Below are 13,088 nucleotides of genomic sequence, written 5' to 3'. Positions count from 1 at the left end.
TCTGTCCTAAACAATATTTTCAAGTTATATCCTTGTAGTATTATAAATAGCTGGTTTAAAATATAAAAAAGTCTATGCTTAACTCATTTTTTTTTTAAATGATTTGAAGAATTTAGTTTTCTGTACATTATATTCTTAGGAATACTCAAATAGTTTTCGAATTTAAAATTTCACACCTTTGTGGATAAAACACCGTATTAACGTCACCAAACGTAATGAAACCTAACTAAATCTAACGTAACTATAATCTAATGTAACATTAACCAAACCTGATGTAACATTAAAGTAAACTAACCATGTAGATGATAGCACTAATTACGTAGTGGTATTGAAGTGATTACCTCCAGGGGTATCTGCTCCCTGAGGACAGGATGGACTTTTAGCACTTGGAAGGGATATAAGGAGAAGCTGGGATACGAAGACAGGCAGCTGAGATATGAATACGAAGTGTAGGAACATTGCCCAATCATTTTGACTCTCGTAGATCAGACGCCAGCCTTGCAAGAAGCAAGGCTACTGTTCTACTGACTAGTTTAACTTACCACATGAAAAAAATTCATTTATTTTTCTCAAAAACGAGTAAGCTAATAATGATCTTCAACATACAATTAAACTATACATTTAACATTTATGACAATTTGTGCAGAACAAAACTCATTGCTCAGTAAAGATGGTCATGCAGAACTCAGTCATGGGAAAAAAACATGAAACTACGTTATTAAATTTAATTTATAATCTGATCAAATAACTCGAGATACTCTGTAACGACACATCAAAGTTGATAAAAGTAAGCAAAAAGAGATAAATAACTTATCATAAGGTAATGACCAGGGATTCATACATAATATAATAACTAGGGATTCGAACAATAAATAATGACGGGATTTACACAAGATTAATGACTAAAGTTATATTTACGAATTAATGAGTCAGAACTGAATGCCGCAATTTGTGTGGGCTCTGGTAGCGTTCCCACTGTCCTCTAGTTTAACCCTTCGACTGCGGTTCGCGCCTTTTAGCGTTTTCTACATAGATTAGATTCCGGGAGCAGAAGGGTTTAACTTATTTAGCTTTAACGCACTGATTTAACATACAGGAGGGAAGGGTGGGGGGGGGGGGGGTACAGTCATTATACAATTCTCTGCCTCATCTGCAACAACGTCCTGGTTTAACTAAACTGTACTTCCAGCAGGAGAGCGAACCACCACCTTGCTTCCTGCTGGACGGGGCATCACCTCATTTCCAGCTAGACGGGGCATCAGTTCATGTCCAGCAAGACGCAGCGCCACTCACCTCCTGCTGGAAGTATAGTTCATTGAAATTAGTATAGTTCAATGAAAAAACAATCACAAAAACACTGATCCAAGTATGCGGAAAAACAACATTTGAAATATTAGAGAATGTCGAACGCTTTTTGGCTCAATCCGCTTACATCAGAGCAAGATAGAGTGTCTATCTTGCTCTGATGAAGGCAAGTTGAGCCAAGGAGTGTTCAGCATTTTCTAAATTTTCGATTGTGATTTTTTCGAATAATATTATACATTATATATATATATATATATATATATATATATATATATATATATATATATATATATATATATATATATATATATATATATTATATATATATATATTATATATATATATATATATATATATATATATATATATATATATATATATATATATATATATATATATATATATATATATATATATATAAAACAAATGTGATCCTGGAAAGCACAGAAAAACACACTATGTCATACAGTTTTGTTACAATTCTGTAGAAAGCACGTGTTTGCCTCGAGCAGACAAGAATTGGGTCATGATCAGGATCAAATCATGTTTTGAAAAACCACAAATCAAACTAATTCACCCAATAGTCAAAGCTAACATAATTTGTTGAGAAACTCATATTAGCAGGATGGTGGAATCGGTGTGAGGAGTGACCCAGGTGTACTGGGTCACCTGGGTCATATCCTCAGTTCCATCACCTGGTTCCTCACATTGATCGTCACAATGATCGTCACATTGATCGAACCAGCTGGTTCGATCCCACCGTCCTGCTTCAAGGATTGTCTCACCGATATATCGTGTAACTGTGATTTCATTGTATATATAATTGGCTGGTTAAGAATTATTAAGTTCATCTGATGGATGTGGTTACCAAGTCCCCGGCAGTCACTGCCAAGAAAACATTTTCACCATACTAAGGGGTTGGGAATTTAAAGCGTAATAAGCAACACAATCGCTAGATTGTTTCAAGCGTAGGTTAGACATATACGTGAATGAGTTTAGGTGGATATAATTAGGAGTTGCCTCAAATGGGCCGAAGTGTTCTGTAGTTTCCCTTACTCTTATGTTCTTAGTACTGAACAATTGCACATGATAGGTGCAATTGTAGGTATCAGGTGCATATGATAGAGGATTACCATTGAACTAATTGGGATATTTCTAGGGAAGTAGCTGTTGGAAAATCCTTCATCGATAGACATTGCTATTGAATCAACCATAATAAAATATAATCTTGCAAGAATGGCGTAGCTCAACATCCTGGTGATCATGCAACAATATAAACATCTGATATTATCCAACAGCATCATCTGTGTCAGATAATTTAAATTATAATAGATCGCATATACACTAAACTTTGGTTGTAACTCCTCTATGATAGTAAGGGTCGGGACTATATTAGTTTTATTGACAGGTTAAAAATCGATACACAGAGCAAGGACTTATGAGTAATTTAGCGTTCCCTTACGAAACCTGTACATCTCTTTTCATTCATGCGGCTTAGTTTGCCTTTATTAAATGGTTTATGCGTCCGAAGCCCTACGGGGTTGTCTATAATATAACCTTTAGTAGCGAAGTTTCCAAGCTCGTAAACTATGTAATAAATACAGACTAAGCCGCCATGATCGAGAAAAGATGTACAGGTTTCGTAAGTGGACACTTGAATGTTTGATGAATCCTGGACCAAGAATGTAGTTGTGCTGATTATGATGTAGTGACGGGATACTTAAAGAATGTAAAGAGGAGCTTTGCGAGCCATTGTCTACCATATTTAGCACATCATTTGAGTCAGGCACAGTGCCAGAGTCGTGGAAGGTTGCTAATGTGGCACCAATTTTTAAGAAAGGAGATAGATCACTTACATCAAACTATCGACCAATTAGCCTATATTGATAAATCCTTGTCCTGTGCTCTCAACACTGTTCCATTAACTGTTCATTCCATAATCTGTCATCAAATACCAAACAATGCTTTTCAATTTGTCCATATCTATTGCTGTTATAGTTTCCCCTTCATTCTATATCATCGTCTCAGATCAATAGCCAACATTTAGCTAATATTAAAATCTTAGTTGTATCAATATTCAATACGATCTACATTTTCGGTGTTATATCTTGAATAGCAGTGTTGATGTGGTAGATTGTACTCGCCTAGTTGTGCTTGCAAGGGGTTGAGCTATGGCTCTTTGGTCCCGCCTCTCAAATGTGGTGTTACGCCTATGTGACCATATCTGGGACACGTGGCCATGTGGCTATACCTGGAACATGTGTTCCATATGGCCATATGTGGGTTGCCATATGGCCACCCATAGTCAAGGTTGTGTGAGTCAAGTTTGCATTAGTCAGGTTTGTGTGAGTCAAATATGTACGAGTCAGGGGCCAGATTCACGAAGCAGTTACGCAAGCACTTACGAACCTGATCATCTATTCTCAATCTTTGGCGGCTTTGTTTACAATTATTAAACAGTTAATGAGTTCTGAAGCACCAGGAGGCTGTTTATAACAATAATAACAATTGATTGTAAGATTTCATGCTTGTAAATTGTTTAATAAAGGTAACCAAAGCCGTCAAATATTGAGGAAAGATGCACACGTTTGTAAATACTTGCGTAACAGCTTCGTGAATCTGGCCCCAGGTCTGTACAAGAGTCAGGCCTCTCACACCATCCGCCATATAGCCTAATAAATTCGGGTCTTTAATGCAGCCGTAAATAAAATATATACCAGTTAATATTAGAGTGGTTCACGCGTGTCTAACATCAAGGATACATGGTAATATTAACATCATATATTAGCATGCAACATTCAGTACACATAACCTATCACTCCCATCCCGATAAAACAACGGCAGGTAGTTCATACATTACGCCATTATCACAATGAAAACAAATGCTATTTTGCGCCAGCTTCGTGGTTTTTGTAAATGGATATTCAATATTCAGGGTAATGTATGGTAATTATAAATATATATATATATATATATATTATATATATATATATATATATATATATATATATATATATATATATATATATATATATATACACACACACACACACACACACACCACACTACCATGGATAACAACATTTCATTCACATGGGCACTAGAAGTCTCGAACACCTGACCACCAACCAGCATGGGGGACGGTCGCTCTATCAACTGCGCAACTGAGCTAGCCATGAAAAGGGGGGAAGGATTCAAGGACCACTAACTGCTGCCCAACGGAACGTTAACCCTTCACCAGGCTGCCACTCGAGCACAGGAGAATTAAGTGAGCCACGCCCGGGTTATTTAAACAGTTTATATGACTGAATTTAAATAGAAAGCCTTTGTTTGAACACGCTTCTGACCTCAGGATGTGCTCGTCATTAGAGACAAAACAGGAGTGAGGGAGAGTTACCAGGGAGGGAATAAGACTACGGAACGATATCGTTGGACCGAAAGTTAAGCCATAAAATGAGCCAATATTAGGGTTGTTCAAGGTCTAGCGTGAGAGTTGAGCGACAAGAAGAAAGCAATTTGACAAACACAAAAGCAGTTGAAACGGAAACAGAAGCCTATAGAAATATATTATAGAAATGCAATTTCAAATTTAGAAAATTGAACAAAAGTTAAGTTAGAATTAGAAAGAAACAGCATAGTTATCGGTCTCAATAGAACACAGACGTAGAGATTAGTGACAAAATTGACTATCGTTACAGGAAACTATGAAGGTGAAGACGAGGAGTCACAATAACGTGGTTGAAGTATGTTGATCAGACTACACACTAGAAAGTGAAGGGACGACGACGTTTCGGTTTGTTACACATCCTCAGGGCTGCTTCCTGAGGATGTGTAACAAAAAGAAGGCCTGATCGAGGACCGGGCCGCGGGGAACCTAAGCCCCGAAATCATCTCGAGATGGGGAAGGGGGACGAGGACAAAACTTCCATAAGCCATTTGGCTTATGGAAGTTTTAATTTTTATGGAAGTTTTAAAACTGATTAAGTTCGTACAAACATGTACGAACTTAACGAGTTCGTACATGTTTGGTAAAGATGGAGAACGACTCTTTAACCTGACGACACAGTCAGTCATTACCCGCAAGCGGTTTAGACATTTAAATGAGCTATTACTTGTTCTATTGGATGTTATGTCAGTCGTTTAATATGTATTCCTCTCACTTGATAATTCCTCCATTTTGTTAACATACTCAGTCTCGCTGGTATTGACAACAGCATAACATACCACCAAGGCTTGGATCGTCGCAGACTCGAACTCCTCCCTCAAAATAACGAAAACATCACTCACATAGAGTGAATTAGATGTTTATTATGAAACAGAATCAATGGATATTGAGAATAAGAACCATAAGAATGGAGATATGGCATTGCATATAATGTTATACAGCGTCTTGAAAAAGAATGTATGTTACATTCGAATAGTTGGTTTTTAATACTCTTACACATATATATATTTTAGGTCTTTCTTTCACTTTCATAAAGAAGAATGATACGAGCATGACAGCTTCACAGAACATGATTAAGAAGCACAAGATGATCATCACGGCTTCTTGAACGTGTGAAGAATATGATTTGCATAAATTAACAGCGATATATGCAGGACGTGAGACGTGTCTTCCAGCCCGTGGCCTGCCGTGGCCTCCAAGTGGGCGACCTGCCGTGGCGCCACCTCCAAGTGGGCGACCTGCCGTGGCGCCACCTCCAAGTGGGCGACCTGCCGTGGCGCCACCTCCAAGTGGGCGACCTGCCGTGACCTCCAAGTGGGCGACCTGCCGTGGCCTCCAAGTGGGCGACCTGCCGTGACCTCCAAGTGGGCGACCTGCCGTGGCCTCCAAGTGGGCGACCTGCCGTGGCCTCCAAGTGGGCGACCTGCCGTGACCTCCAAGTGGGCGACCTGCCGTGACCTCCAAGTGGGCGACCTGCCGTGACCTCCAAGTGGGCGACCTGCCGTGGCCTCCAAGTGGGCGACCTGCCGTGGCCTCCAAGTGGGCGACCTGCCGTGACCTCCAAGTGGGCGACCTGCCGTGGCCTCCAAGTGGGCGACCTGCCGTGACCTCCAAGTGGGCGACCTGCCGTGGCCTCCAAGTGGGCGACCTGCCGTGACCTCCAAGTGGGCGACCTGCCGTGACCTCCAAGTGGGCGACCTGCCGTGGCCTCCAAGTGGGCGACCTGCCGTGGCCTCCAAGTCCTCAACTTTTGGAGGTAAAAACCCTCCTGCTCTCGCCAGCATGAGGGATCACCAGCGGGGAGCTTCAGGCAACAGATCACACAAGGGAGAAAAAATTTCTTGAAACTCCAGAAAACTAATAACTTTCGTTTAATACAACTCGTATGTTTACTTATCTATATGTACTTATCTATACGTGCTTGCAGGGCGAGTATCAGCTCCTTGGACCCGCCTCACAGTCGCCAATTGCAATTTCAATCCTCGTGCTCGTCATATTTTTTTTTAATAAAAATGTGTCGTCTCTTACCGTTTTCATTTTAAGAAAGGTGAGGTCTAGTTCGTCGAATCATGACTGAGTCCTTTTCCGTTGATAACTAGTCCTAGAGCTACAGTTTCTTGCACCCTGATGCACCTATTCACCTATCAGTAAATATGTACCTGGGAGTTTTTTAACAGAGAGCAACAGCATTACCGATCCTTCACAGCTACAAACTTGTTTGCCAGCTTTGTACACGCTGTTGTTGATGTTGTCCTCATAATGTGTCTCTTCGGTGACAGGATCCAGGTTTTGTATAATATCTCAGATATTTTCTTGTCCTGGCTCATGAATTCGTCTTCGAATGATCTTGTGCTGTCCCTTTCTTAACCGTGAGGCCAATCTTGCTACCTTCCGCTTGACTGTGTTGGAGGGGAGTGGAAAGATCTGACCCTTGCTGGGGTACAGCGCCAGTAACTGTGATACAGTAACTATCTGACTGTCCAGTTATGTTCTCCTACTCTTGCTGCTGTCCTCCTCAGACTCTACTGTTCTCATGAGCTCTGCGTGATCTGTAAACACCACCAAGCAAGAGCTCGCCTCTACTAGTATCTTGAGGTTATCTTGAGATGATTTCGGGGCTTTTTAGTGTCCCCGCGGCCCGGTCCTCGACCAGGCCTCCACCCCCAGGAAGCAGCCCGTGTCAACTGACTAACACCCAGGTACCTATTTTATTGCTAGGTAACAGGGGCATAGGGTGAAAGAAACTCTGCCCATTGTTTCTCGCCGGCGCCTGGGATCGAACCCAGGACCACAGGATCACAAGTCCAGCGTTCTGTCCGCTCGGCCGACCGGCTCCTCACACGCATGTCACACACATTCTCTCTACTGATACTTTATCCCTCACTACGACTCTCGTGTAATCCCTTACACAGCATCTTACCAACGGTTTGCTTCTTCATCTTAAGATCTGTTGGAGGAGGAAATCAAAGCATTTTTCGCAGTAAAGAAAGATGTAATCCAACTCTCTTTTATTGGTAACTGTTGTAGAATAAGTTTGCATAATCTGTCTATGAGATTTCTTCCTGATTATTTTCAATACCTTTCGTAAGAAATGCATACACGACACCAGATCAGATATATTTAACTAGTATGTCGCGAAGGTCCACAGGTGTGTGTTGCCAAGGTCCACAGGTGTGTGTCGCCAAGGTCCACAGGTGTGTGTTGCCAAGGTCCACAGGTGTGTGTCGCCAAGGTCCACAGGTGTGTGTCGCCAAGGTCCACAGGTGTGTGTTGCGAAGGTCCACAGGTGTGTGTTACGAAGGTCCTGAGGTGTGTGTCGCGAAGATCCACAGGTGTGTGTCGCGAAGGTCCACAGGTGTGTGTCGCGAAGGTCCACAGGTGTGTGTCGTGAAGGTCCACAGGTGTGTGTCGCCAAGGTCCACAGGTGTGTGTCGCCAAGGTTCACAGGCGTGTCACGAAAGTCCACAGGTGTGTGTCGCGAAGGTCCACAGGTGTGTGTCGCCAAGGTCCACAGGTGTGTGTCGCCAAGGTCCACAGATGTCTCGCGAAGGTCCACAGGTGTGTCGCAAAGGTCCAAAATTCCACAGGTCCAAGGTATTCTACATTTTGGGACTGCATAGGTATGTAGGGTGTGAGGGTGGGGGGCACGGACGGGAACGTGTTGGACTGCTGGGAAGTTCCACGGTTGAAACTTCTCTAGGACACCATGGAAGTTCTCTACTTCCATCTGGGGAGGATGTCGACCTGCCAGACGAGGGCGCCCCCCTTCCTCTCGTCTCCCTGTGTGTTCCTCTCCCTTGTCGCCCATGCTGCAGGCCTCTCGTCATTCATGATATCTTCCTTTACGATATCTTCCTTTATGATATCTTTACGATATCTTCTTTTATAATACCTTCCTTTATGATATCTTCTTTTATGATATCTTCCTTTATGATATCTTCTTTTATGATATCTTCCTTTATGATATCTTCCTTTATGTTATCTTCCTTTATGATATCTTCCTTTATGTTATCTTCCTTTATGATATCTTCCTTTATGATATCTTCCTTTATGTTATCTTCCTTTATGATATCTTCCTTTATGATATCAAATGCTTCTCCATAACATTGTACAAATCTGGGGCCCCACATCCCGACCCCGGCCATCGCCTCTCAGCTGTTCATAACACAGGCAGCACAAAAGAATATCAAGGAGAGCAACTAATAACTTTGTTGAGATCACCACTCTTGTCTCCTCTACTGCCTGCGTGTAGGTTCCTCAGCTCTCCTTTGGAGGGAGGAGGGTGAGGGGGGGGGGGCAAATTGGAGGAGAGGGAGTAAGGGAAAGAGAGGGTAGAGTACGGGGGTGGGTGTAGGATGAGGAGAATTAGAGGAACAGGTGGGAAATGGGAGGGGTAGATGTGGATGATATGGAACGGCACACGGGATGGGTTATGACAGCTGATGTAAGGGAAGGGAAGGTGTGGAGGTGACGAAGAAGGAAGGAAGAGTGGTGCCGGGAAGGTAGAGGCAGGAAGGGGGATGGAAAGGTGATGGAAGAGGCAGAAAGGGGGATGGAGGTGGTTGGTGGGATGTTCCCTTGGAAAAGGCATTATCACGAGCACGAATCATCACATACATCAACACACGAATAACTTGTGAACGAACACATACACAACAAGATAAAACAGACTAACAGACCAAATCACACACACACACACACTTCCCAAAGAGTGCTGGGAAGACGGGGCACCACGAGCGTAGCTCCTATCCTGTAACTACACTTAGGTAATTACACACACGCACACACACACAGGCATACACACACACACACACACACACACACACACACACACACACACACACACACACACACACACACACACACACACGTACACACACGTACACACACGTACACACACGCACACACACGCGCACACACACGCACACGCACGCACACGCACACACAGCAGCAGGTGTAGCCGGAGAAATGACTACTAGACTCCGGGCCAAACAAGGCCGTGGGAACAGCAGCAGGTGAGAGGCGACTGGAGAACCGCACAACAGTGAAGGGGAAACACCTGCCAGCATCAGTCAACTGTAAGCATCTGGCAGCACATCCTGGAGGATGACAGCCTCAGCAGGCACCTCAGCAGCACGGGCTACGCTGCCAAGTGTCAAAAGGAGTTTCTAAGACGTATAAACGCCTTTAAAACGTTGTTTGTAACTCGTTTCAAGACTAAGCTGAACAACACTCCTTCAGTCCACACCTGTCCCTCACCCACACCCCTCCAGTCCACACCTGCCCCCTCACCCACACCTGCCCCTCATCCACACCCCTCCATCCCTCACCTGTTGCAACGTGACACGACAAACACCTTCCCATAATGGAGGTGAAGAGCATCACACAGGTCACTCCTATATCATGTCACTTTCTCATGTTATCGTCACAACATGTGGATTATTTTTTATTTAATAACATCACCCTTCACTATACACACAATAACATCACCCTTCACCACACACAATAACATCACCCTTCACCACACACAATAACATCACCCTTCACCACACACAAGAACATCACCCTTCACCACACACAATAACATCACCCTTCACCACACACAATAACATCACCCTTCACCACACAAGAAAAATTATAATAATATTAAGGGCGGTCTATCCGGGAAGAAATATATTACAGTTTATATTATGCACAAATTCAATAACCATAAATCTTAAGAGAAACAAGTTTTACCTGGAGTTTACTCCAGTCCAGTAAACTCCAGTTTACTGCTTTACTCCAGCCCAGTAAACTCCAGCGTACTGCTTTACTCCAGCCAAGTAAACTCCAACCCGTTCTCGCAAATTTAATAAGTCAATATTGACTTATTAGTTGCGTGCATAGGTGACATACTAAACATAATAGTTTCCCTTGAAAAGCTTCATAGAAAACACCGACCTTACCTAACCTACTTAGTATGTTAAAATAAGCATCTTATAGCTTCGTAATTACAATTGTTACTTAACCTATTATAGGTATAGGTTAGGTAATAATTGTAATTACGAAGCAATAAGATGCTTATCTTAACATACTAAGTAGGTTAGGTAAGGTCGGTGTTTTCTATGAAGCTTTTCAAGGGAAACTATTATGTTTAGTATGTCACCTATGCACGCAACTAATAAGTCAATATTGACTTATTAAATTTGCGAGAACGGGTTGGTAAACTCATGTGTTCATGTGTCCGCATAACTGTCGTGTGTAGGTGTGTCGACCAGTCTCCATCGTCAGGTGTGTGGTTCCCGCGTGCTAATTATTACAAGGAACAGGTAAACCAACTTTCTTAAATATTGATAATATCATCGACTCCTTTAGGCTAGAAATTCTTTGATCTTTAATATCATCGTTATGAAATGCTGCTGTAATTTGCTCTGGTGTCTCTTGCCTTGTAGGAAGAGGTAAATACATACGGTATATGTAATGTTACATAAGGCTGGAGAAAGGTCAGGTCTACAGCGTAAATACAGCCGTAGAGTTGAGGTTGTTATTGTGGAGAATGTTATAATAACTGGGCAAGCACAAGCAAGTGTGCCTTTTCACACAGGTGAAAGGAAAGTGACGATGTTTCGGTCCGTCCTCGACCCTTGTCAAGTCGAAAGGTCGTCACTTTTATTTCAAATGTAGGATTGGGTTGTTGTTGTTGGTGATTGAAGTGGAAAGTTATGACAGTGCAATGTTCTTTATAAAGTTGAGACTAACTGTGCTGGGAACCAACTTCCCTCCAGGATGGCCGCGCCCTTCGCCTACCTCACATAAACAGTTAATTACCGCTTACTTAGCTCCACCTCAAATAGCAATAACTACTCTCCAAAAACAATAACTACTCTTAACAATAACTACTCTCCAAAACTCTTATGAACATAAGAATTTAAGAAACCTTAGAAAACCCTATTAGAGCATGCGAGGCAGCTCCTATTTACGTCCCACCAAACTCACTCATAAATGTCCAACCGTCGATGGAAGCGCCCAAAAGGTTGCCCGGAAACTCCCGCCAAAAATCAAGATCCGTGTTTCTACCCCAGGTCCGCTACTGCCCCTCGCCGCCTGCTGATACCTGGGGCTAGATTCACGAAGAAGTTACGCAAACACTTACGAACCTGTACATCTTTTCTCAATCTTTGGCGGGTTTGTTTACAGTTATTAAACAGTTAATGAGCTCCGAAGCACCAGGAGGCTGTTTACAACAATAACAACAGTTGAATGGCAAGTTTTTATGCTTGTAAACTGTTTAATAAATGTAACCAAAGCCGTCAAAGATTGAGGAAAGATGTACATGTTCGTAAGTACTTGCGTAACTGCTTCGTGAATCTGGCCCCTGGTTGATACCTGGTTGATGGGGTTCTGGGAGTTGTTCTACTCCAGAAGCCCGGCCCGAGGCCAGGCTCGACTTGTGAGAGTTTGGTCCACCAGGCTGTTACTTGGAGCGGCCCGCAGGGCCACATACCCACCACAGCCCAGCTGATACGGAACTTCTCTTAGAAAACAGTCCAGTTTTCGTTTGAAGATGTCCACGGTTGTTCCGGCAATATTTCTTATAGTCGCTGGGAGGACGTTGAACAACCGCGGACCTCTGATGTTTATAAAGGGTTCCTCTGCTCTTCACTGGTTCTATTCTGCATTTTCTTCCATATCGTTCACTCCAGTACGTTGTTATTTTACTGTGTAGATTTGGGACCTGTCCCTCCAGTATTTTCCACGTGTATATTATTTGGTATCTCTCTCGTCTCCTTTCTAGAGAGTACATTTGGAGAGCTTTGAGATGATCCCAATAATGTAGGTGTTTTATCTCGTCTATGCGTGCCGTATATGTTCTCAATATTCCCTCTGTTGAGTCTCCCTCTATACTCACGGAGCCTACAACTTCGCCCTACAGCCCCAGCCATGATAGTGGGTCCTCTTGTTCCAAACGCGCACGTCACAGAATTCGCGAACAATGCAATCAACTTTACAAACATAGGTGCTGGTTAGTCTCTATGGGGTGCAATAGCAGTTTGCGAAGTATGGGAGGATGTTCAGCTTTAAATTGTCGACACCGCGGAGTTGCATATTGTTAATGTATCGTTTTTCATCCAAATATGATGAGAGGCAACACTGCCGTGTCCACCTCTGGCGTGGTTTGCGGATACCACGACAAAATCTGCTATAGAATGAGGTTGCTAATGATCCATCAACGCGTACTTTGGCAATAATTTTATCACGTTCCGTGCATGATTACTCAACCGGCAGCTTAAGGTCACCCAGGATCTGTAAGGTCAATTTTCTGCAGTCATCAGATACAGGTGTGTTGACAACAGGTTAG

At 42.8% G+C, this 13,088-nt stretch overlaps 1 protein-coding gene across 1 annotated transcript in view; it reads right to left on the bottom strand.

Annotated features, from left to right (window-relative positions):
• Window positions 1-710: 710 nt before the first annotated feature.
• Window positions 711-13,088, bottom strand: part of LOC123773325 (uncharacterized) — an 83,523-nt gene continuing 71,145 nt past the window's right edge. The window contains exon 5 of the mRNA XM_069318072.1: window positions 711-1,299. Within this exon, the coding sequence (XP_069174173.1) occupies window positions 1,290-1,299 (10 nt within the window). The 3' untranslated portion in view covers window positions 711-1,289. The remainder of the gene's footprint in view (window positions 1,300-13,088) is intronic.

This window comes from Procambarus clarkii, chromosome 89 (genome assembly GCF_040958095.1).
Source record: "Procambarus clarkii isolate CNS0578487 chromosome 89, FALCON_Pclarkii_2.0, whole genome shotgun sequence".
NCBI lineage: Eukaryota > Metazoa > Arthropoda > Malacostraca > Decapoda > Cambaridae > Procambarus > Procambarus clarkii.
The sequence above is the reverse complement of the archived record's forward strand: the minus strand, read 5'-3'. Positions and strand labels throughout refer to the sequence as shown.